Source organism: Pelmatolapia mariae, linkage group LG16_19 (genome assembly GCF_036321145.2).
Source record: "Pelmatolapia mariae isolate MD_Pm_ZW linkage group LG16_19, Pm_UMD_F_2, whole genome shotgun sequence".
Taxonomy (NCBI): Eukaryota; Metazoa; Chordata; class Actinopteri; order Cichliformes; family Cichlidae; genus Pelmatolapia; species Pelmatolapia mariae.
This window is the reverse complement of record NC_086241.1, coordinates 15580123-15606987: the sequence shown is the minus strand read 5'-3', so window position 1 is coordinate 15606987 and position 26865 is coordinate 15580123. Positions and strand designations below refer to the sequence as shown.

Below are 26865 nucleotides of genomic sequence, written 5' to 3'. Positions count from 1 at the left end.
TCTGGGTAGTAATTTTTATCATCAATCATAATTATCTAAAGATAATAATATTCCTCTAGAGATGGCATTCGATTATAAAACAGGCAGCCAAGGAAAATGATACTGAGTCTTGCCATTGTGGTACTTCTCTAACTTACCACATTTTCTCTTAATTGAATGGTTTTGCAGAATTGTGGCAAGACCCAATGCTTGACATCGCTTTGTTTAGCACTGCTGTTGTACTTTCATTGTATTTTAAAAAACAAGCAAAAAATAGATTATGACTCCACAAGATAAAAAATAGAGTTCTAAATGAATGAATTACAGAGGTAATACGAAAATATTGTTTACCTTGTGATTTCTTGGACTGATGTTTATAACGGTGAACAAATTTCCTATGCTGCCTCAGCAGTTTCTGACATATAGTTCATAGCATGAATGTGTGATAGATTTGCAGCATGTTGCGGGTGTTGCTTGTCCCTCGCCCTGACAGCTGCAATGTGCTCCAGCCCCACCAGAACTCTGAACTGGATAAACAGGAGGTAATGAATGGATGGATGGATCCAAAAAATAAAATAAAATGTAAAAAAGCAGAAGCTGTTCCTTTTTCCTTGCAACCTAAGAAGTAACAAAGTAACATAGCGATGAAACATGGACAGCGGTGTCCTTGCTTTGCACTAAAAATCTCCCTTCCCAGAGGTTAGCATGCACTATATACCTTCATATATGCACCACTGGCCTGCTGCATTGCTGGCTGTTGTCTTACTCTGACAGAGCCTGCAAGGGGTCTTGTCTGAAACAGCTATGGTCAAGGACAATGTGTCTGGCGCTAGCTTTGTTATGGGAGTTGTGGCGACTCTGTTATCATTCTGGGTCCATTAATTCCAATTCATTTTAGCAGCGTGATAACTAGCAGCGTCTGCTTGTCTGTGCTCTCACAAGTCAATGTGCTGTGTTTCAAGATAAACATGAAGTCTGTTGTTGGCGGTTCTTCTTTTCCTGTGTGTTCTCATGAGAGCGTGAGAGTACAGTAACTTTAGCCAAACCGCCATGTTTCATGCTATGAGGGTAAATGTGATGAAATATAGCGATGAGAAGAGATACAAGAAATTTATTGTAGATGCAGAAAATTAAATTCTTTTTCAAGGATTTAAGAAGTCACAGCTTTATCTCAGTGTAGGAGAAGCTCCCAGGTTGTGTCACGCAGAGAACTATACCTAAAACTACCGTTTAAAAAAAAGGATTTTATCATTTTTACCCCTTAGCTGTAAAAGGCTGATGGGATAATGTCATCGCCCCTCCAGGTAGGCAGGCAGGCAGGGCCTCAAGGTCAGAGGTCAAGTTTTCTGAAAAATCGTGTGAACGTGATGACTCGAGAGCAAGGTGATGTAACATTTTGAAATTATTTACCACAGGTGTATCTGCGAGAAGGCTGAGGGATAGCGCTGGCCAGGATTTTTTTTTTTTTAATGAAACATAAACTATATTTAATCATGAATCCACACATTACCTTGAAGTTGACCAGATATCCAACAATAACACATCAGTATGTGTGTGACTTTTATCAGATAATGAATTCCAGCATCCTGGAGGTTTGCAACTGTTTCCTCCTTTCAGATGAATGCACAAATCATGGTGGGTGTAATTTGTGAAATGAAAAGTCTAGTAGAGTCTAGTTATGTACTCACTGACCACGTTTTTTTAGGCACACCTTGCTAGTAGTGGGTTGGAGGCTTTGGCCTTCAAAACTGCCTGAATTACTCATGGCACAGATGCCAGAAACATTCCTCAAAATTTAATATTTTGACTTGATAGCATTAGAAAGTTGCTGCAGATTAGTCGACTTCACATCTAGCCTTTTAGATTGAGATCTTGTCACATTTGAGTACAGTTTAATGAAATGAGTTTCAACAATCCTTATCTCGCCCAAAGTTAAGAAATGTATCCCATGCCATTACAGCAGTCTGAACTACTGACACTTTGCCATTTGATGTGCTCTTCTGCTGCTGGCGCCCCTCTGCCTTATGGTTTAACGTTGTTGTGCATTCAGACATGCTGTTCTGCATACTTGTTTTATAACCAGTGATTCTTTGAGTTACTGTTGCTTTCCTGTCTGCTTGAAGCAGTCTGCCACTCTCCTCTCACCTTTGACATCATCAAGGCACTTTCTCCTGGAGAACTGCTGCCCACTGGACATTTTCGTATCGGACCACTCTCTCTAAACTTTAGCTATGGTTTTATGTAAAAGCCCAGTAGATCAGCAGTTTCTTAACTACTCATAGCAGCCAGTCTCACACCAATAACAATGTGACATTCAGAGTCATTTAAATCGCCTTTCTTCTTCATTCTGAAATATTTTTATTGACAAACAACTGAATAGGTGTTTCTAATACAGTACCATTTAGATGTAGTATAATTTATCACAAAAATAGTCAGTTTAAATGTATAGTTTTGCTAAATTTGACTTTGGTGCACAGTTCTTAACAATGGAAAATACTAAAACAGGGCTTATAACAATGTTATTATTGTACGGACGCTCATCCATTCCATAAAGTCACCAGGCAGGTTGTAAATGTTATTCACAGATTTTAACAGCATTTTAAAATGAGAAAACAACTAATCTGAGATCTGATGTACTTTTATGGATCTACATTAACCTAGTTTTTATGGGCTTTGTGATGGCTGCACTTACAGCCACACAGTGGTAATACCATCATTGGCAGCTGCTGCAGTCCCTTGATTGAGGAGCCAAGAGGTGGAAAAGGGGCGGAGCGAGCTTTGATGGAAGACTGCAAATTGGTTCATGCCATAACTCGGGACCGGGGGGGGGGGGGATTGGAGTTCATTATGTTAGGTTTAGTTAGGTTTTGTGTGTTTTACCCCTTCTCCTGTTTTTGTGGGCTGATCAGCCACTATTTAAGTTTCACCTTTGTCTCTTAAGTTAGGTCAGTTTGTTTGAGTTAACAGTAGTGCTGTCAACTTTGAGTAGAGTTCTGTTATTTTGACCTCTTTTATGGACCCAAGATTTTGATTCTTTTTGCATAATTTAACCACTTATGTTTTTTGGGTTAAATGAAAAATCATTTTTTTGACTTTAACCTGTGCCTAAGTTTCCTTCACTGCTCAGTCCATCACAAGCTTGTTTTTGTAGTTTTGTTGTTTTGATAGCTACTCATTTCCAAATTCCTTGTCTCAGAAGGAAACTGAACATTGATAATTAGCAAGAATATATTAATGCTTGTGAATGTTCTCTATAAAAAAAAAGTGGATCACAGACTAAAAATAGCAGTGTAGTGTCTGGCTACAAAGTAAGAATGAAAAAATGTGATACATGTGCTTTCTGGGAAATCTTCAGCTTCTTGTTTTGGTTTTACATTATCGCTAGGCTAAAATTGCTCTTTTTAAAAATAAATATTTAACGTTTCTTTGGCCTTGGACTGTATATTTTAACTGTGTTCACCATGAGAAACGTTTTACTTTGAGAAACTCCCTTTCTACAAGGAAAGAAAAGGAAAGAGATTTTACATCCCCAAGGACAGAGGAGGAGTTTGTGCTGTGTTGAGGAAACAACATTTGGTTTCTCACACTTGCAATTTGATGAATCACACTGTTAGCACTGAAAAGGCTCAGAAAAGAAATATATATATATACTATTTTTAATACTATCATATTATATCCAACGATAATTTATACATTAGCCTTACTTTCAGTTACTATGCATGGATATTTCTTTTCATAGTTAATTGTGCAGGTAAGGCAGAAGCATGAATTTCCATGCAAGAAGAGTCACGTTGCCTGCCATCACACCTCTTTGTCTGCAGAAGCGGGTAGGAATCTTATATGGATTTTTTTTTGTATTGTCTCCCTCTGTGTTAGCGAAGGGCTGCTTTTTGTTTCTGTTTAGTGTTCTAAATTTAAGCTGTTTTTCCAGATGGTGCTGGATTAGATCCAGTCTCCCGTGACCACTATGTAAAGGCTTACAATGTTTAAAACTTCTCAAAGATTTAATCTTCATAAATGTTCTGTTCACATATGGTGTTCACAGTGCTTCGGCTGTGCTATTGTTACTTATTTAAACTGAGATATTTGCAGTACTTTGTTAAAAAAAAATTATTGTGCCATAAAACACATTCTTGCTATTAATTATACATCAATACTACAGTAGCCTTTTGAAGATTTTAAGATGTATTAAAAGCAGAAAGTAGCCCGCACTTTCATATCACAAATGGAATCTGGTGAAGTGTCACTTTTCTTTAATCGGGAATATCAGTGCTGAACAAGGGAAAGCAGGGATGTTCATACTTTAATTTAGACATCAGTACAAAGTGTTTCAGAATCCTATAGGATATATCTAATTAGAATGTAGACTATTCACAAGCAAAACCACAATTACATATTTTTAAGTTTAATGTGAAATACCTGAGCCCAGTCCTTTAGCAGCCACTGTAATTTACAAAGTAGCAACTACAGCTTTCCAGCAGGCTTATCAGTGTTGGCTGATAACATTTGGCTGGTGTTCTAATTCATCTCCTTATTGTTGCACAGTGACTCCACCGGTCTAAAAAATACTTTCCAAATGATCTAATTCCTTCTAGGTCTCGGGACAATAGTAACGTTTTGGACATGTAATCTTATAAGTGATGATCCAGTTGTAAACAGGTTTACCTACCAGAAAGGAGGTTTTATAATAATTTAAAACTCTTTATTTTCAAGTTTTATTTTAGTGGATAGCTAAGAGAACTATTCTCTGTCGTTTTCTTATATAGACAAGGCTGGAGGCCAACTTTTTACCACCACTCAGTGATATAGCTGCAGCTGTGGGAGTGCACTTCAAGGTTTAACCAGAGAAGGCTAATTGGTAAAATGGATCACTCTGTCCTGTCCTTGGGATAAGAAGGTCTAATAGAGAAGTTTATGTTCAATAAGACTATATTTAGTGCTGCATACCCAGTATCTGGACTTATTCTTCCTGTTCCAGACTCTTTTTTTTTCTTTTTTACTTTTCATCACAGACCTTTATGACACAGCACGTTGTGTTCTCACCCTTGTGATACAACTCTTGAAATCAACAGCCTTGTTGCCATCATAGTTTGATAAATGCAGCTTATATTGGGAAATTGTGCCAGTGTATCCTCAACAATAATTTGGTGGATCAGTAGTGGCTTACCACCTATTCATATGTGTAAGTACGTATACATATACGTGTATAAATAGTAAGGTTGCCTTAATTTGGACTTACTATGCAGATTTTTTAAGTGAATTGAAAATTTTACTATTCCAACTTGAAAAGAAAATAGCTGTCTCAGTGCACCACATGCACTGATCAAACAGACTACTGGCAGTTGAAGTTAGTAGCAATGACCATCTCATTATAATTGAAAGTTCTTCTGGGAAACCTTGGCTATTCACATTTATGTGGATTTTACTTTTATAAATCAGAACTATATATAGTGATACCACGATAGCAGTTTTTGTGTGGCAGCATCAGTTTTTTAGCTTTAATTCATTCAGATAAATATAAGATCAAACTCAAAGTCTTCACACATGTAAATGCACTTCTGAGAATATTTTGATTGCTGCACTTTTTATAGCATCACTTTAACTGGCATCTCCTCTCCTTATAACTGTACCCATAATTTTTGCTATACTGAGTAAATTGATACTTTTAGTTAGGCAGTCATGGCGCTTTCTTATTTTCCATCTTGAAATAGGAGAGCAGAAAAAATATTCTCCAGGTAATTTTCTCTGTTTTTGCACACTGTAACACACAAGTTGTACTTGATTGGCATGACAGACATGAAGGAGAACGTAAATGTTTTCCAGATGAAAACATGTGGGCATTTGCATCAGGGTTACCTGCTCATGGCTGCAACTCTGTGTTTACTGATAAAGGCATCAATGGCTCCTGCAGCAGGGTGTGAGGCCTGGTCATTTATTGGAAACACTTTACTAATGATTAACAGTACTGCCAAATCATGCAACATAATTAGTTTAGAGTAGTCAAACTAAATGCACGAGTTATTATTTAATGAATTATTTTCTGTTTTAAATAAAGAAAAACACTGTTTATTGTTTTATATGTATTGGCTGCAGTTGTACTATTCTGCTTTTAGTTACATTGTATGTACAGTCTCCTCAGTGTCTCTGACATACAGTTAGCACTTGTGAAATAAAAAAAAGTTGTAAGGCAGTTGAGTATATAGACTCTTTCAATACAAGTGTCTCATGGTTCAGATAAAATTACCCTTTCGAAGGGTATATTTATTCATTGTATATACTGCGTCTTGTCGTCCAACCTAAACTGTTCATGAAAGCAACTTTCTGCTGAGTAATGCAAACATAAAGCACATCTGCAATGCTAATGGCCCACAAAGACTCCTTCGCCTCTGACAGACCCTACCCTGTTCTTGGTGAAATCTGATACCCAGATGATTTGATTTGGCCAATTTTCAGAAAGCCACATCCTTGAAGCAACTCAGCTAAAGCCCCTGATACAGTCACCTCCAGCAGTGCAGTAAATGCACATCTTATTAAAATCAGTGAACTATATATATATGAACTACAATGAACAAATCAATTTGTTCATTTGTTCATTACAATGAACAAATCAATTTGTTCATTGTAAATGCATATGATTTTGCACTTTATTATCAATTCTTCTCTTTTTCTTTTATTCGGGTCAAAACCATTTTAGAAAACAAACCTGTAGTGCTAATATACAGCAATGACTACATTAAACAATGAGTGATGAAATAAACCATTCTTAAAAGATAGTTCTCTTATACTCTCTGCGTGACCTGATTGATTACAAAGTGGTTTACACTAAGAGGTGATGTCATAGGTGGAGGGCCCATTTGCTGAACCTCAGCCCTGTTGAAAAGCTCTGACCTATCTCTACAGAAAAGGTGTCAGGCTTTTCCTGTCCAGGTTTAAGCTACCAATTGACCTCACTCAGAGAAAAGAGACAGCCATTTGGTCTTTGCTCCTACACTTTCCCTTTCCATACCTGCCTCTGACAGCTTTAGACTGACTTGAACCAGCACCTTTGTAATTGCTCTTGGGCTCACACAGGGCATTATGTAGGAGATCTGCTTGCCTTGGGTGTGTGCATGTCAATTCTAAGGGGGTTGGAGCCATGTGACTCTCTCTCTCCACCCTCTAGTAAATAAGCAGATTGATCTCTGGCTTCCTGACTCTTAGTGGTGAGAAAAGGAGGCAGGTGATTTGGTATCGAGCACCAGTGATACACATATGTGGATTCAGAAAAGAAATCTGCTGAGAGGGAGTTTTATCTAATTGCCTAATTTCAGCTTCACTGTGGCACAGAGCAAGATAAGGAGAGAGCGGGAGAAAGGCTGCTTGTGACAGCTGACACTTGCTGCGCTGTCTGATGAGAGTGTTTATATTTCTCACAAAAGCTCTCATTTGCAATGCTTTGTACTCAGCCATGTTTTGGCTACAGAACTAGCCCAAACTCAATACTATGCTTGGCTCCAAACAAGCGGGTAAGTTCCTGTTTAATGTGTCTTGTGTTCTTTGTGTTTCTCTGCAGGCTTGAGTCTTTATATTCTGTTTTCTGCTTTTTAGGACATTTGTGTTGTGTCTTTTTTTTCTTACCTCTTATGTTGTTCAAATAGGCAAATGAGCTACCTGTTTACTATATGAAGGTCAAACTGATTGGGTTGTATGGTACTTATAACACAATCCTTTACAGTATGTCCTATCTGAAAACATAACTTGTGTATCTTTAAAAGTCACTAATGTCTCTCCCTGCTTGCCTGAAATGGTTGGTAATTTAATGTTTCTGCTTCAGGTAATTAAAGTTTATAGTGAAGATAATACCAGCAAAGCTGTAGAAGTTCCTTCTGATGTAACTGCCCAGGATGTATGTCAGCTGTTTGTCTTGAAGAATCACTGCATTGATGACCATGCCTGGACACTTTTTGAACACCTCTCCCATCTAGGAATAGGTAAGATGATGGTGTAACAGCTACCCAGTTATTTACATCATACTAAATTTAAAAACAATGATGGCAAAAAATTATTTGCAGCATTTTCAGTCAAGTTTACCCATAAGTCTTGCAATAATCCTATCAAAATGATTCTTTTTATTTTTAACATTCCGTTTCAAAGTTTTAAAAAAATCAGTTGTACTTTTCAATGCAGTTAAAACTCACAAATATCAGATTGATCTCAGCATTTTAGTTCTAATAGTGAAGGATGAAAAAATACACCAATAAGCTGTACCACTAAAACCACTAACATTGGAACCTGTTGATATGTTTTGTAGTAAGTGGACCTTTTTATAAAGGCTAAATTGCCATGTCTAGGTAACTAGACCCGGACATATCCAAAGCAGGAGGTCTTTGCTTTTACACTTTGCAGTGTGCAATAACTACCCAGAGTGGTCTAAGGTAGGACAACTGGGAAACTGGTGACTGGGGAATGAGGGCCAAGGTTAAATGATGCTTATGGGGTCAAAAAGAAGAGCCAAAACAAACAAACAACAACAAATTCCTGAATGACTCAACACTAGTTATGATAAGCTGTCAGAAAGAAAGACACAGAATAAATAATGTTATGTAACCATGGACTATGACCGTAACTGTAATTATTTATTTAACATAGTACTTTATTATTTACTGTTAGATACTGTATACAATATACAGTTATCCATCTATGTGTGCCTGTACATGTGAATTTGCCAGGGATACACCTAATTTGCTGTAGATGAGAACACATATTTAGCCATTTTTAGACAAACTAATTTCATCATTTGTTTCATCATTTGGTAATCTGTTCTGTAGATGTTGTCAGTGAGTGTGGGTTTTGTTTATTAAGCATGCCTTTTTTTTAACCTGAATTAAATCAAGATTATTGTCAGTAACAAGTATATTCATCTGATAACATTCTTGCACTGATATTTATTCAACTCACACTGCTGGCTGAATACAATATGTCTTCCAGTTATTCAACAATCGGTTAAAATTCTAGGAAATAATTAAGTTCTAGGAAATAACTGTTTATGTTGTACCTCTTGACTTTAGAGCCATGCCCGTAGCTGGAGGTTACACATTAATGTAAGGTTAATAATCAAACTCTTTTCCTCAATGCAACTTTTGCTGGGGAATCATTTTCAGAGATTACTCTATTTTAATTTCAAGAACATTTAATTCCATGTCCTCAACCTTGCTTTGACCTGATTCTAGATAGTATATTTTAATAAGAGGGAAAACAAAGAACAGGAAAAACAGCAACAGCAAAACAGGTTAACATGTCATTTCTTTGTTCTTGCTCTCACTAGAAAGAGCTCTGGAAGACCATGAGTACGTTATGGAAGTGCTTTCAAGCTGGGCGATGGACACAGACAGCCGGTTGTATTTTAGGAAGAATTATGCTAAATATGAATTCTTTAGGAAACCACTGGTGAGTTAGTAATTATACAATTCTATGTATACATATCTATAGTCATACACATCAAGTCTCTTTGTACTAGCCCACAATTATGTGGGTGGAAGAAGTTAATAACTGATGTCTCTTTCATATTCATAGGACTTTTTCCCAGATCACATGGTTTCCATATCGAGTGAAACCAATGGGATGGTGGATCACTGTGACCTTATACAGGTATCAGGTTCTTAGGTTCTTTATGTTTGCACTGCACTCTCTCTGCCCTGTAGTGGAGATTGTTACTGTGATTATTTAATGCACACACCCATCTAAGGACAAATATTCCTCTACCCAACGCAGACCTTTCTGAATTCCAGCACTTGTCCTGAGATCCATGGATACCTTCACGCCAAAGAGCTAAGCAGGAAGTCTTGGAAGAAGTCTTATTTTGTTTTGCGGCGATCAGGGCTTTATTTCTCCAATAAGGGGACTTCCAAGGTTTGTAGAACAAAATAACTTCTCCACAGAATGTATTATGAATTATGGGAAAATCACAGGTTGTTTAAAAAGGCATATTATTAAGTGGGCTATTCCATACAACCAATCTTATTGCATTACACCAGTTCATTTTCTAAAAATCCACATCTGTACATTGGATGAGGGGTACTTTACAGAAGAAAGATATAGGTTGAAAAATGCATTGTTCCAAATGGAAAACTATACTGTTGTTTAAATTTCTAGGGATTGATACAAGACCTCTGTTTGTGCATTTTGGGCCACCTCTTCATGTTCTGGCTACATCTCACTCATGTTGTGAGAGGAGAGTGAAACAGGTTGAGCTGGATTTTCATTAGGTCAGCTGGCACAGCAGCCATGCAGAAACTGTACTCACAATGCTGCTGACAATTGAAGCTTATACCTAGCCACCAGGCACGCCAACACATCCACTTTTCAACTCCTTTCATTTTCTACAACAGTAGACCTTTTGTTGTTAAGTGCAGGTTGACCTTGGCAAGGCGCCCACTTTTAGTCTATCGTGTTTACCCTTCTTCTTTGGTTTTGGTCAGATGTTTGCTAGTCAGTTACCACAGACACTAATGACTGTGGCGTAACATTAAAAAAAGACGTAGGAATAGTGAGTCACATGAAAGCAGGACAATGAAAGTCTGTGAGGTTTTTTTTGGTAAAGTTATCCTTGAAACAAAATAGCTATTGATACCATCTCAATACAGCCCCTATCAACATATCTAAATTTATCCTTATCTTTTTGATTACATTAAGAGAGTAACCACACCCAGAATGACTGATAATGTGTTATTTTTAGATCATATACAATCATATACAATCATCCAAAGCATGCTTTGATATAAATGTAGATAGCATTTATCGTTTACTCTTGTAAAACAAATATGTTATGGTCTTTTAATTACATTGCAATCCAAAGATAACATGAATTGCTTAAATCCTGTCTTTGGAAAATAGCTCATTTTGAAATCAACCCTAGCAACATGAAAAAAATAAAACTAGTAGGCAACAAAGTACCTGTGCAAATTTGTCCAATGTTAAAAACTTAATGATAAGACACACAGTCAGCAGTTCATCACGTCACTAAAGGTTTCTGCATTTGAAAAATCTGCTGTTGAGTTTGTGTGTTTCAGTGTTATTTGGATTATTTTCTGTTACATTTTAAAATAGTTAGCTTGTGTGTCTTTGATTGTTTTGCCTCTGTTGTTTCCCTCTTCTGTCCCTTTTCGCTCAGCGCTTTTTGTTTTGTCACTCAGTCCCTCTGTCCATGTCATGCCTCTAATTTCTGCCCTTTGTCAGTTTGCATATATAACTAATAATTTTGTTTACAAATAGCCCCAGTTTACCTCAACAATATTGCAGAGAAGCTTTATATTGTAAATTAAAGACCCTACAATGTTGTAGGAGAACTCCCCAAAATCCACTATGACCAAACACTTGGCAACAGTGAAGAGGAAGAACTCTGTTTTACTGTTTAACTGGAAAAAATCTACAACTAAGCAGGCTCAGGGATGGGCAACCATGTAACTCAACTGCAATGAAGATCATAGATACAACATACAATTCAAACTACTGGAGAACAATGTAATAAGTTAATATCTGTTTGGTAAATGAGAAGAAGTGTTCCCAGCATGTGGATTCTATGACAGCATAATAAGAGGTCATTCAGGGTCACCTGATTCAGGAGTGGAGCCTGATAACTAAAGGCCCTACCTCCCAAAGAACGTTTACTCTTGGAAACTCTAGGAATCTTAAGTAAGAGTGGACCTCGAAGCATCCAGAGGCTAGATTGGCCTTCTTGATATCCAGACTTGCCAGACACTAAAAGCATTTGGTGCATTATGATACTGAAAATATGGCACAATAAGATGCAAACTTTTGAGTAGCTGACTTTCTGTATTAAGACAGAGTGGAAAAAACATTTTGCTTTTCAAAAATGATCTCAGTTTCCAAACTCGTGTTGCTGACATGGAATTCAAAATGTGAATATTTTTAAATATATAAAAGTTTTTCCTTTTTAAGACTTTTAATTATTTTGTAATTTTCAATTATTTTAGTATTTAATTTTTTTTGTATTTGTGATCACATCAAAAAACCACAGAAATGTTCAAATACAGATACACTCAGCACTCACCTGAGATGTTTCTGTATTCCAAGTATAGACATGAAGGCTTAAGATTATTTCATGTGCTGTTTTATACTTCACACCTCCAGTCCATACCTGTTCTGTACCTTTGTCTTAGTATGACCTCTCTGTGTTTAACAGGAACCAAGACATCTCCAGTTCTTTGCTGACTTCAGTGACAGTGATGTCTACACTGTTTTGGCAGCCAAAAAACTACACGGGGCACCTACAGAATTTGGCTTCTGTGTGAAGGTAAGAGCAGCACTTACAAGTACTGTAACTGATGTTGTTACTATAAAACAGAGACATGCCAAAACTGTATAGAAGGAGCAGATGCACGCTGATTCACAGGGCTGTTTTGTTTTCTTCCAACTTCTCACCTCAGTCCACAAAATGCAGTTCTGCCCGGGACTTGAAGCTGCTTTGTGCAGATGACGAGCAGACCAGGACCTGCTGGATTACAGCCATGCGCTTGTTAAAGGTTGGCTTGCTGATAAATAACTCTGGGTGATATCTAAGAGTAGGAATGCTGAGTCAGTGTTTGAATCAGATTTAGCTTTGGGAGGAGGTCAAGGGAAGCTTTTGAGTGATGCTGGAAAATCACTCCCACTCTTGATAGAAGCAGCATGTGTTCATTGTCTGGATATAATCTGGATACAATTTAGAGCATTACTCACCCCTGCTAGTCCACAAATTATATACACAGTGCATTACAACATATTTACTTGTACCTGCCATTTGTAATCACTACACCATTGGTCTGGAAGGATTTTAGGTTAACACACAACAAATGTTTGGATTAAATTGCACAATTTTAATCACTCCTTTTTTCCTGTGTTTTAGTTTGGGATGCAACTTTACCAAAATTTCATTCAGCCACACCAGAAGCAAAAAGCCTCACCAATGGTTAGTTAAAGTTTTTCTTGTTTCAATAATTATACTAGCTTTATATTTTATTATTTTGTCTCATATGTGGCAATGTACCTGTTTTTAAAGCAACTTTAAACACAATTTTGGTTAGCAACAACTCAAATGATTGTGTGAACCAGCAGGTTAGTGTGGCAACCCTACATGGACCTTTTCACTGCAGACATTTTGACTTGTCACAGTAAGCAAACAGCAGGTGAAATAATAATGGTTCACTTCAATTTTGTGCCCCAGTAACCCTTGACATTAAAACGCCATCCACAAAAGCAAGACTTAAGTAGAATCTAGCCATCATCAATACACCTTTTGCTTTTCTTAGTGTGACTCCTGTGAAGTATTTCTATAACTGACAAACTTTCAGTTTTCTTCAATAATAAGGAACCTTTTAAAAAGCTTTATTTGCCCAAGTTAAGCTCATGCTTTTGTTGCTCTAGCCCACAATCCTGTTAGCGCAGAATCTACAGCCTACAAAATTCAAACAAACAGATAACATTAGCAAACAGTTAGGAAGTACAGTATTATATTTAGCAGGTAAAAAGTTATCAGATTCTACGAAAGCTAAAAAAAAAAAGAAAAGTGCATTGGACATACATTCATTTGGTGAAATATAAAACTCCAAAATGATGCCCCTCTGACTGATGTAGCTGATGTAGCTTGAAAGACACAAAAATAACATGAGCCAGCAAATAGTGGTGTAGCAATATAATTGTATGGAGCAAATGAGGAATCTGTGGTGTCCCAGAATAGCCTTAGACTCTACTGAGAGTATTTTTGCAACAGCAGACACAGTCTATTTATGGGTAATGAACATGTTCACGAACTACTCGCTTTCTAAAAATACATAGTGATCAGCTGTCCACAGATTTAACAACTTGTCACCTCTTCTCTAGTGTTGGAGTGTCATGTGTTGCCAACAACTTTACTGAGAGGATTTGCTAGAAAGACAGGAGAATAAGTGAATATCTTAAATGTAATGTCAGGCTATTGAATCTTAGGTGCTTTAAAAGATATATTTGGCTAGACAAACTAGAATACTAGATTACTGCTTCATTGCACTGAGTTAAAAACAAAGCCCTGCTCTTATGCTGATTAGCACATTTATAAATAATAGGATTTATCTTTATATCATTTCAAGTGCAGCATTGTTAATAGGACAGGCTTTAAAAGTAATAATTTTGTTTTAGCTACTTGCTTAAATTGCAAACTTACTGGCCAGCATGGGAATGAATCTAGTATTTAAAAGCATCTTTGTAATCCTGATAAGAAGAATTTTCTTAGGTGTGTTTGCAGTTTCATTTAGAGACACTCACTATATTGCAGCTTGTAACAGGGCGGCCCTTAGCGGCTGGAAACACAGTGAGTTGGACTAAGGCAAGTGCAGTGGAACAAAGTATTTATTTGCCATACAGCTCTCCTTACAACAATTCACTTCGAGCTTCTTCACAGCACAATATATCCTCCTCTAATGACAACCAGCAGCCTTAAATATGTTCAGCTGTCACAGACCAAACCATTATTCCACTCTTAGGTAAATTCTTAAATCCCAACCTTCCACCACAGTATACAATATATCAACTATATTAAATAAATACATAAATACATTTCACATTTTCATATTAATAAATATTTCACACTTTAATTTTACACCAAACCCAATATTATAAAAACCCAGAAACCCAAGCACAAAAAGATTCACCACACTCTCTTTACCAATGGTCTCTCCCGGAACCTTTAAATGGTGTCTGGACCCCCGGGGAAACATTTGCCCAAACACCCTGAAGAGGACACAGGCAAGAAAGGTGAGTAATCATTATCTTACAAACACTTATTTGCACCACTTTTATTCCTAGATTTCACACACACATTTGCATTAGTTTTCCTTACTGGTAAACCTTAATCATAATCTCAATCACCCTTCTCTCCTGACAGACAACCACCACATTCCTTGATGAGGAGCAGCTGTGCAGGATCTGAAACAAGGCTACCAACTGATTTTAAAATTCCCAATAAATAATCAATAAATATTTAAACTTCTTGTGTGCAAATGTTTTACTGTGCAAATCCATGCCTAAAGTGCAATGCTAAATAAAGTGCTTGATAAGGTGCTTTTAATAAAGTGAAAAGTGTGCTCTAAAGTGCTATACAGAGAATATAATATAAATAAATGTAGTAAGGGAGTCCTCTTCCTTACATTTCCTCCTCCCTCTCTTAAGCGCGAAGTGCTTTAGTCCTCTGTCATCCTAGATAAACAGTCAGCAACCACATTTGACTTCCCTGGCCTATACTGGACCGTAAAGTCATAAGGCTGCAGAGACAGGTACCATCCTGCAATGCGGGCATTCGCATCCCTCATGCGGTTCAACCACTGGAGGGCACGATGATCCGTCTCTAGAGTGAAGTGACGTCCCAGAAGATAATACCTCAAGGCCTCCATAGCCCATTTCATGGCCAAGCACTCTTTCTCCACCGTCGAATACCTCGTCTCCCTGTCGAGTAGTTTCCGACTCAGAAACACCACAGGCCTTCTTTCACCATCCACCTCTTGCTGAAGGACAGCCCCAAGGCCAACTCCCGAAGCATCAGTTTGCAAGATGAATGGCTTGTTGAAGTCTGGGCTGTGTAGAACTGGATGTGTGCAAACTGCTTCCTTGAGGTCTCTGAATGCTTGGTCACATTCTTCTGTCCAACGCACTTTGTTGGGGGCTGAGCCCTTTGTGAGATCATTCAGTGCAGTGGATCGCTCTGCAAAAGAAGGTATGAATTTCCTGTACCAGCCTACTAGACCAAGAAAACCTCTCACCTTCCTTTTTGTTGTCGGAACTGGGAAGGACTGAATTGCTTCAATCTTTCCAACCTGCGGCTTTATCTTCCCAGAGCCAACCACAAAGCCCAAGTACTCCACTTCTCTCTTGGCTATGGAACACTTCTTGGGGTTAATAGTCAGTCCAGCCATTCTGATGGAATATAGCACCTTCTGTAGGTGAATGACATGCTCTTCCCAGGACTGGCTGTACACCACCACGTCATCCAGATATGCTGCAGAGAATGCTGACACATCTCTCAGTACATGGTCCATTAATCGTTGGAATGTCGCTGGTGCACCTTGAAGCCCAAATGGCATGACTTTAAATTGGTACATACCAAAAGGAGTTTTGAAGGCTGTCAGCTCTTTCGCTTCTGGTGCCAAAGCCACTTGCCAGTATCCTTTACACAGATCGAGTGTCGTAATGTACCTTGCTGCTCCAACTCTCTCCAGCAGGTCATCCACCCTGGGCATTGGGTAGGGATCAAACTTGGATACTGCATTCAAATATCTGAAATCAATACAGAATCTCAGGGTGTCATCTTTCTTTGGTACCAAAACAATCGGGCTGCACCACTCACTACTTGACACCTCAATGATTCCCAGATCCAACATCAGTTTTATTTCTTTCTGCAGCACTGGCACCAACCGTTCTGGAATTCTGTAGCTCTTTTGTCGAACGGGTGCATCCTCCTTCACCCGTATCTTGTGCTGAACCAGTGATGTGAAGCCTGGTGTTTCTCGAAAGAGCTGTTGGTCCACGAGTGGTTTAATATCAGCCTGCTCAGTATGAGACAAATGAGAAAGGTCGACTGAAGCACAAACTTGAATGTTAGTTGGAAAGAACTTCTCAGTCACCTCCTCATCCTTAACTGAACGCACCAGTAACTGATGGACCGGCTCTTGTCGGCTGTGGAATTCCTTCAACAAGTTCACATGAAATGTCTGATATTTTTTAACTCTTTCTGGCATATTCAGTTCATAAGTGACTTTACTCACTTGTCTGACGATCTCATATGGTCCATGCCATTTTGTCAGCAGCTTGTTATCGCTGGTGGGGAGCAATAACAGTACTTTCTGACCTGGAAGGAAGACCCTATCCCTGGCCTTCTGATCATACCATGTCTTTTGATGTTTTTGTGCAGTTTTCATGTTGTCTTGCACCAATGATGCCATCTTCTCCAACCTCTCTCTCATGGTGATGACGTAGGCTGCGATGTTTTCGCCCTCTGCTTTGGGGTCCTCCCAACAGTCCTTAAGCAGATCCAGGGGGCCTCTCACTTGGCGGCCGTACAAAAGTTCAAAAGGCGAAAAGCCAGTGGAAACCTGCGGGACCTCCCGGTAGGCGAACAGAAGGTATGGCAGCCATTGATCCCAGTCAGCACCTGTGTCAGAGACAAACTTGCGCAGCATACTTTTGAGAGTCTGGTTGTATCTCTCCACTAGCCCGTCCGTTTGGGGGTGATAAGGGGTGGTCTTAAGTCCCTTTATCCCTAACAGCGTATAAACCTGCTGCAACAACTTGGATAGAAAGTTCGTTCCACAATCTGTCAGAATTTCTCTTGGTATGCCCACCCTAGAGAAAAGCTGCAGAAGACAATTAGCAATGTAACGGGCTTTAATTGATCTGAGTGGGAAGGCCTCAGGAAACCGTGTTGCATAATCACATATGACTAATATGTAGCGATGACCTGTGGAGCTCCTCTCTAAAGGGCCCACAATATCCATGCCTAGCCTCTCAAACGGTGTTTCAATAATTGGCAGTGGTTGCAACTGGGCTCGTGCTACTCCTTTGCCTGAGGTCAACTGACATTTTTCACAGGAACGGCAAAACTCAGAAACCTGGACATACATCCCTGGCCAAACAAAACGGCTGCTGATCCTATTCAATGTTTTGTGAAAAGCCATATGACCTGCCCATGGAATTGAATGACCCAAATCCATAACTTTGTTTCTGAACTGTTGTGGGAGTGCTACAGCTTCACACTTCCCCTTTCTCTGGTACAAGATGCCTCCTTTAATTAGGTAAACAGTATCTGCAAGACAGCTTACCTGACCTTGACTAGCCCCCTCTACCTCTGTTACCTTCTCAAACCAGGGTTTTAGAGTAGGGTCGCTTCTTTGGAGTGCACCTAAATCTGAGGGAACATCAAACTCAAGCTGGTTATTCGGCTTAGGAAACAATGCTGTACCTTTTTCCCCTGAGCCTTTGAACTTTTCTCTTCTTTTCTGAGCCCTAGACTTTCTAATCTTCCCTGGCTCTGTTTCGAGAGACTCCTCAAAAAAGGGTAGCTCTTGCATCATTTCCGTTGCACTTTGTGCTCTTGTGACTACATGACAGGGTTTAAATGGTTCAACTGTCATATCTAGAGGAAGTGAGCCTCCAGATTCATCACCTAGAATGTCTTCCTCAGCACTCACTTGAGGGTCATAATCTGACTGATGTATTAGATCAAAGAGAGTGGGGATGTCATTACCAAGTATCACTGAATATGGCAAACTGGGAACCACAGCTACCACTAACAAGTAAGTTTGACCTCCCACTGTCAGGTAAACCTCAGCAGTGGGGTACCTGTGTTCATCCCCATGCACACAACTTATTGTAGCCCCAACCCCACTTAGCTTTTCTCCTGAAATTATGCTAGAATGTACAAGAGTTTGGAAGCACCCAGAGTCAAGCAAAGCTTCTTCTTTGCGCCCATTAATTAAAACAGGGACAGTACAAGCTTTCTTTCCTACTGGCTCTGTGGCTGGTCTTGGAACTGCACACAAAAGAGATGGTTTTGACTTAAGGGCAGGACAAAATTGTTGTGTATGGCCAAAGTTATGACAGTGATAACATTTAATATCCTGAACTGAAGACTTAAAGGATTTCTTCACATTGTGAGGTCTATGGGAAGGGAGCTGCTTGGAACTAGAAAGATTTCTAGTCTGAACTTGACCAGAACCCTGTTCACCCCCAATGGACTTACTTGGTTGGGCGTAGTGGGTCTCCCGGCTGAAGTAGGTGCTCTTGCTTCCTTTTCTGGCTGAAGTGAAAACCTCTGCGAGGCTAGCTGCTTCCTTTGCCGTCTTCGGGTCATGCTCACGTATCCAGATTTCCAGCTCTGGGTTAACCATTCTTAAAAACTGCTCCAGAATTATCTGCTCAGATATTTCTTCTACAGTTGATTTCTCAGGTTTAATCCATCTTGAAAACAAGTCTTTCAATCTTACATAAAGTTCACGTGGCGTCTCACCTGGTTCAACTTTCAGGGATCTGAAGCGGCATCTGTAGGTGTCAGCAGTGATCTCATATTTTGCCAGAATTGCCTCTTTCACTTTATCATAGTTCTCAGAGTCTGTTAAATCCATAAGAATGTAGGCTGTGCGGGCTTTACCTGTCAACAGGGGAACCAGACGAATAGCCCACTCATCTCTAGGCCATCGACACACATTTGCCATTCTTTCAAATGTAGTCAGAAAATGTTCAATGTCATCTTCTGGTGACAGAGGAAAAAGTTTTGGTTCAATTAAAGACCTGGACCCACTGGCCACTGAAATGTCTTCACCATTGAATCCATGTTCTTGTTCGTCAGATGTTGTAGGGGGCGCTGGCGCCTCTGGTGGATCAGGCTTATCAATTACAGCATTAACTTGTAGCTGGATTTGCTGAAATTGATGCTGCATGCCTTTCCACCTTTGCTCCTGACGTGACAAATCCTTCTCCCACTTTTGGTCTCTGGCTGCTTGAGACCGCATAAGAGATTTCACCAACCCTGTCAACTCCTCCAATTTGTCCTCAGGGCTTATTGCTGCCATGGCCTCTAGCTCAGATGAAGCTCCAACTCCTTCATCAGGCTGCTCCTCTTGGCCTGGCTTTCTTCCACCTCTTGTCATCATCTTCTCACTGTGGCATGAGTGACACACTTCTGACACCACTTGTAATAGGGCGGCCCTTAGCGGCTGGAAACACAGTGAGTTGGACTAAGGCAAGTGCAGTGGAACAAAGTATTTATTTGCCATACAGCTCTCCTTACAACAATTCACTTCGAGCTTCTTCACAGCACAATATATCCTCCTCTAATGACAACCAGCAGCCTTAAATATGTTCAGCTGTCACAGACCAAACCATTATTCCACTCTTAGGTAAATTCTTAAATCCCAACCTTCCACCACAGTATACAATATATCAACTATATTAAATAAATACATAAATACATTTCACATTTTCATATTAATAAATATTTCACACTTTAATTTTACACCAAACCCAATATTATAAAAACCCAGAAACCCAAGCACAAAAAGATTCACCACACTCTCTTTACCAATGGTCTCTCCCGGAACCTTTAAATGGTGTCTGGACCCCCGGGGAAACATTTGCCCAAACACCCTGAAGAGGACACAGGCAAGAAAGGTGAGTAATCATTATCTTACAAACACTTATTTGCACCACTTTTATTCCTAGATTTCACACACACATTTGCATTAGTTTTCCTTACTGGTAAACCTTAATCATAATCTCAATCACCCTTCTCTCCTGACAGACAACCACCACATTCCTTGATGAGGAGCAGCTGTGCAGGATCTGAAACAAGGCTACCAACTGATTTTAAAATTCCCAATAAATAATCAATAAATATTTAAACTTCTTGTGTGCAAATGTTTTACTGTGCAAATCCATGCCTAAAGTGCAATGCTAAATAAAGTGCTTGATAAGGTGCTTTTAATAAAGTGAAAAGTGTGCTCTAAAGTGCTATACAGAGAATATAATATAAATAAATGTAGTAAGGGAGTCCTCTTCCTTACACAGCTTAAATGACTAACATGTGCCCAAGTGTAATTCCTTTCAAAACCTCTCTAATCCCTTTTCAGTTGAGTGTGTGTGTGTGTGTGTGTGTGTGTGTGTGTGTGTGTGTGTGTGTGTGTGTGTGTGTGTGCGTGTGTGTGTGTGTGTCTGGAATCATCTAGAAAATATGAAGATGGAGTCATGTTACTCAAACACTAGATGGCAATGCAATACCACAAGGCAGGAGAAGTAAATCTACTCCCTTTTCATAGTACAAAATAGAGAGTGAACCAAAATAATAGCAAGAATTTGGGGTATTTTGAATTACGCATCATGTGACTTGAATTTAGTTTTATATGACCACATATACAGGTGTGTGAAAAGTCCTGAAAAAATGTATTAATATTTTTAAAATACACATCAGTGCAAACTGTGCCATTTCAGAGAAGCATATCAGAGAACTCTCTGGTGGCTATGGACTTTTCTGGCCAAAAGAGTCGGGTGATCGAGAACCCATCCGAGGTGCTCTCAGTAGCTGTAGAGGAAGGCTTGTCGTGGAGGGTAAGTCTTAATGTCGCTTAATCTGGTTCTATTAACAGAAAGAAAGCATAAAATTTAGGCTAATAACTAATAATGCTTCACTTTAGTTTAAACATCTTTCTGTTGTTTTATTCATTAAATATATTCAAATAATATGTTAATTTTAATAATATTTCCCAAAAGTAAATGCGACTGTCAAGCGTGAGAAAATCTTAATGCCTCAAGCAACTTGCAAATGAGCTAGAATGTTATGCAAAATGAAACATCATAAATTAACTATATATTAACATTATTTTCACTCATATATTAGTTGTAATTCTTTTCGCCCACAGAGGAAAAGCTGCCACCGCTTGAGTGGTCATGGGAGCCCTTCCACAGCCCAGAGCTCTGTGCTAAACATAGGTGTGTGAAACATCAATTTCACTTTTTTAATGTACAACTGAAAGATATTTTCTGACGTAGCATCTCTGCTTCAGCTATCCACATGGCTCAGCCGTGGTTTCATGGCAAACTGTCTCGTGAAGAGTCTCACCGTCTAATTGCTCAACAGGGTCTTATTGATGGGTAAACAGTTATACACTTCTATTTGTGCTTTGGCTCATTTAAGACATTAAACTTGATTTGCAGATATATATATATAATTTTTTCATCAACATGAGCATGTTTGCACTAAAGCAAAGCAACACAATATTCTCTAATGTGATGTAATTTACAAGACTATATCAGGCAGTTGACTCTGTCCGTTTAATGTTGGTAAGTCTTTATAATGACTGCTATACTTTTTATTCTCTTTGTTTCAGAGTGTTTCTTCTGAGGGACAGCCAGAGCAACCCTAAGACATTTGTACTCTCACTGTGCTACACGCAAAAAATTAAACATTTTCAAATATTACCAGTGAGTATAATTAACCATTTGAATTAAAGTTACTGTGCAAAAGTTTTAGGTTCAAAAATAAAGTGGTTCTTGATTACAAAAAAAAGAACCCCTGAAATATTTTTCCATTTATTCATTCGTGACCTTCATACAACAGAAAGGAGATAACTGTATTAAATATATTTGCATTCTAAACGCAGTGTACCTTGGTAAACTTACAGTCGTTTCAAAGTACTCAGCACGTGGGTTATTTTAAGCATCCTCAAAAACTTGCCACAGTTCTTCTGATGAGTCAGGCTGTCTCAGTGTTTTCCTGGACATTAACAACTAGCATCCTCTGTAGAATAGCACAGTAGAATAAATTTTGGACTGATCAGATTAGATACCTGATTATACCTGGAACAACTAAATTACCTATAACTTTTGCATAGTACATAGTATTTTTGCATGTTTTTCATTAATCTCTGAAAAATTATCTGAAATATTTAAACTCATTTGCACCAAGTCACCTGTTTTTTTGTGTGTCATTCATTTCTACATGGATTTGTATATGTCTGTGTGCATGCTTCACTGTAGGTGGACGATGGAGGGGAGTTGTTTTACAGTCTTGATGATGGTCAAACACGGTTCACTGACTTGATCCAGTTGGTGGATTTTTACCAGCTAAACCGTGGGGTGCTTCCATGCAAGCTCAGACATCACTGTGCTCGGATAACCCTGTGAACAAGGGACCCAAAAGACAGCTGAGGTCCCACATGCACCTTAATTCCTGGTTCTTCTGGAGAAACACAATGGTGTTTTTGTGCCTTGGGGGGGAATAATAGTTGTTTTCATAATGTGGTACATGACTCAGCCTTATTTTTTCTTATTCAGAAAAAGGTGAATTTCACAATAAAATAAATAACTACTGGTGCTGAAGATCGTGTGGAATACATTTTGGCCCGTTAATGTATTGGTGTAAGTATGTGGTGGTAGTAGTAGTTGAGATACAGCAGCAGGAATTTGAGTGTTCATTGAAAATAATCAAGCAGAACGTGTGCTGCAGTATGTATAGAGCAAAAATGCTGTAAATAAGTGACATTTACGGTCTGTTAAAAGTAAATGATGACTGAATCCCTACAAGGACATGCTTGTGGAAACCTGTAGTATGGCTCTACGCTGTCAAATCTGGGAACAACTAAGCTATTATTATACTAAGCTATTTTTTTTGCTAGGTATTCGTATTTTTTAAGAAAGTTACTTATATTTTTGGTTGTTTCTTTTTTTAATTTGAAGTAATAAAATTACCTCTGAGCAAGTTTCACTGCCTTACAAGGGATTGACAAAGAGCTGTAATGCCCCGGTAAAGAGGTTCCAACCTCACTGACTTTGCATTGTGCACTGCATAAACTATATACATACAGTTATGATTAAGTGAACTGTTTGTATCCATGGAATCAGTGAAAAAGTTCCCCTGAAGTAAGAGCAATGAAATAAATCCTAAAGATTTTTTTTTTTTTTTACATGTAATCAGAAATGACTGATATTTGAATTCACTGTAAATTGAAATTTAGGTTCAGTCAGACAATTTGCAACACCTGGGCTGATTGTATTTTTTGATGTTATAGCCACATCTGTGGATATACGGTGTCAGATACTTGTTGTTTTTTTTAATGATGTTAGTCCTTCTAAAATTGATATTCAGCTTCATACAATCTTTTTTTGTAACAGCAACAATGTAAGAACAAGGTATTTTAAATCACAGTAGCTATAAACTCATATAAACTTGTCTGTTGTAAGGTGTGATTTTTGTATGATTGTTTTGGTTGTTTTAACAACAGGCTGCAAGGCAAACACATGGCTTGTTAAACCACCATAAAGTAGGTCAAATTGATGCTTAGAAATTCACTTAATGTTTATGCATGGTCTGTACATAATCTTTATTGCTGATTATACATATACCTGTAAAGATAAGATCTGGTATTGTGTGCAGGAACCACTATGCTAATAAACTCACCCTTTCTTTAAATAGCAGTAACATATGACAGTACACTGGAACAATATATTATTGTCTTTTTGAGTAATATAGGGCATACAGGGTTATCATATAAATGCAGTTAAACTCGAGCAAAGTATAAGATTCCTCCTGAGCCGACTCATCAGCACACAGAGGGGTGCTGCTCTGTTCAGAAAGATTTTTATTGTGCCAACGTAAGTCGTGATTTTCTAATGGAATCCAGCTCAGAGTTAAATTTAGCCACACTATATAGTCTGCATATGGCTCTCATCAGGCTAATACTGTCTGGAATGAATTATTGAACTTTTGGGGCAATATGTATATATGTAATTTTTCTCTCAACAGCACTGGCTGACTTTTACAACCACTAGATGGTACTAGAAGCATTTTACTTTTGCTTGTGGAAGTTTATGTTTGAAATAATAGGTCAGGTGCAATCCTAGTTACATAATACATATACAGTTTGTGATAAAGATGCTATTTGGGGTTGTGTAAAATTAAAGTTGCTTAAGACATAGAACTAAGACACTTTAATTACTGAAAATCATTAACTGTTATTGCATTAATCTGCTAATAATGCTAAAATGCATGAAGAAATATCAAAATGTTGATATATATTGCAATAATTCAATGAATTTTACACTGACTGGATACCACTGACTGCCTGTATACACCAGTGGTTAGTGAATTAATATCAGTTTCAAGTAATGTATTTGAGGTAATTATGTCACCTACAATTGACTTTAAAGGATTAATAGAATTAGTAAAATTTTGCAAAGGATAAGGGATCGTGACGGCTGTGCAGTAAATGAAACAGAACAAAATTGTCTCGAAGCATCTGTGTTAAACAATCTTCTCTGTTGTGATACAAACACATTGCCCCCATACCTCCCCTGTTCTACTTCAGTAGCACATTTTGAAACAGTGCGCACATCCAAGGGAGATGTGTGCACACAGAGAAGTCTTAAATGCACCCCTGCTTCCGAGGTCTTGTGCTAAATGTTGTTTTGGATGTATTCCTGCCATTGATCGGAGTCTGGCTGGAGGGGGAGAGATGGCAGCTGGGAGAGACTGCGCTTCCTTTAATGAATTCATCCTCCTCTATCCTGCCCAAACGGCCTGTGGATACACCATCTCTCCCAGTAAAGAAAACCTCTCTCTGCCATGTCTTGGCCCTCATGGACAACCACCAGTGTTCCTAACACTTCATGCTACTGCACTGAATTTACTCCTGCGTGCACTTTTACTCTTATGACTTCAGGTTTTGTACTTGAGAGCTGTCAACTTTGCTCTGTTCTTAAATGACCCTCATGTTGCATTCCCCAAGTCTGGATTCAATTATCTGATTTCAGCCAGTTACTGATTATCTCCAATGAAATGAAGACCTTGCTGTTTGCTTTGCTCTTGATCAACAAAAGGGCATTATCTCAGCTTGGTTTTGAGTCCAGGCAGAGTCTATAAGGAAATGAAAATAGTTTTGTTTCAGGGATGCGTAACAGTTAGAGGGTTTAACTGTTCTTTTGCAAAAGGAATTCCCATCATAAATATCTAAAGCCAGAAGCAAATCCAGAAGCACTACGGTGGCTACAGTGGACTTAGGCAACAATAATTATGGGTCAGTTTGAAAAAAAAAAACTATGAAATATATGGTATTATTACAGATACAGGGTAAAATACATATTAAAATATGCTGGACTCCTTGTTTTACTTATATTGAATAATTTACAATATTTAGACTGAGTGTTATTTGGTCTCTAGTGTTTTTGCTTTTTCTGTATGTTAATGTTGTAAAGAGGAAAATTATTCTTAGTAAAAATAAATAAAGTAATTGCCATTTAAAATAAAATCAGAAGCTGTTGGGGGTCATGCAAACAGATAGGACTGGTAACTATAAAGCTATATATGTGAGATTTATTAGAGAGTATGCAGACCGGCTCATGTAGATGGTTTTAAATAGTAACTAGTTTTAGTTTAAATTCTATTAACTTATTATTAATTGTTAAGATGATATTTGTTCTCTGTACTGTATGTCTGAAAGGTCATTCAGTATTTTGTTTATTTCTTGTTTAGAATTATGATTTCACAAAACAAACATTGGACTCAAACATTGGATAATTAATTAAAAAAAAATAAAAAACAAGTAATTAAGACTAATAAGACTTCTAAGTTATAATTTGTGGGTTGTTAAATTTATACATTAGCACAGCAACAACAATGGGAATACATTTGTTGTTAATCAGTAGCTGCTATACCAGTTTGCATCTTCTATACTTTCTTACAGACTGTGTGAGATTTGACAGCGTGGTTTGTGCCGTGGTGTGAGGCGGAATTTCTTGGTGTATTGAGCATCTTTGGTAATGTATTATGTCTCAGATAATTGCTCAGACAGTGCTTGCTCTATAAGTAGCCTTTCTAACCTCTGATATATTTTTCTGGGGGTCTTGGAACTGGCAAACGGTAAGTGCCAAGCTTTGTTAATTACAAGGATAACAAATGCACTTGTCAAATAATGGATGTGGTTGGCAATTTCAAGTTTTAATAATCAATTACTGGCAGTAATTCTCTGTGGAGTCACAGGATAGTCATTAAATCTCAAAAGGCGGGACACATACTATGTAGCTTTTTCCCAAGCCCTATTTTTAAATACATAAGGGAACACGGTGTGCTTTAATGTGTTGAATTTTGTTGCCTTATTACAATGTAAAGTAGCCCAGTTATACATAGACAGTGTATTGCTCTGTTCCTGAAAAATAATAGTGTGGTAAATTGTCATATTAATGCTTCTTCATAAAGGAACAGAGATGTTGCGGCACAGTAAAGTTACCACTTTTATTATGTCAAAGCCAGAAGTTTCATTTAGCACCAAGTCCTATATGAACTCGCATTCAGCAGACAAATCTGTTTTTTCTTTCTTTTTAGGCCTGAAACGCCTCTGA

General features: G+C 38.2%; 1 protein-coding gene across 1 annotated transcript in view; it reads left to right on the top strand.

The window, feature by feature from the left end:
• The window catches only part of grb14 (growth factor receptor-bound protein 14), a 28075-nt gene extending 4185 nt beyond the window's left edge, over positions 1-23890 (top strand). The window contains exons 3-14 of the mRNA XM_063499714.1: positions 7793-7949; positions 9284-9405; positions 9532-9606; positions 9730-9867; positions 12161-12271; positions 12405-12500; positions 12863-12925; positions 20965-21081; positions 21393-21462; positions 21537-21624; positions 21861-21954; positions 22510-23890. Coding sequence (XP_063355784.1) covers positions 7793-7949; positions 9284-9405; positions 9532-9606; positions 9730-9867; positions 12161-12271; positions 12405-12500; positions 12863-12925; positions 20965-21081; positions 21393-21462; positions 21537-21624; positions 21861-21954; positions 22510-22656 — 1278 coding nt within the window. The 3' untranslated portion in view covers positions 22657-23890. The remainder of the gene's footprint in view (positions 1-7792; positions 7950-9283; positions 9406-9531; positions 9607-9729; positions 9868-12160; positions 12272-12404; positions 12501-12862; positions 12926-20964; positions 21082-21392; positions 21463-21536; positions 21625-21860; positions 21955-22509) is intronic.
• Positions 23891-26865: the final 2975 nt, after the last annotated feature.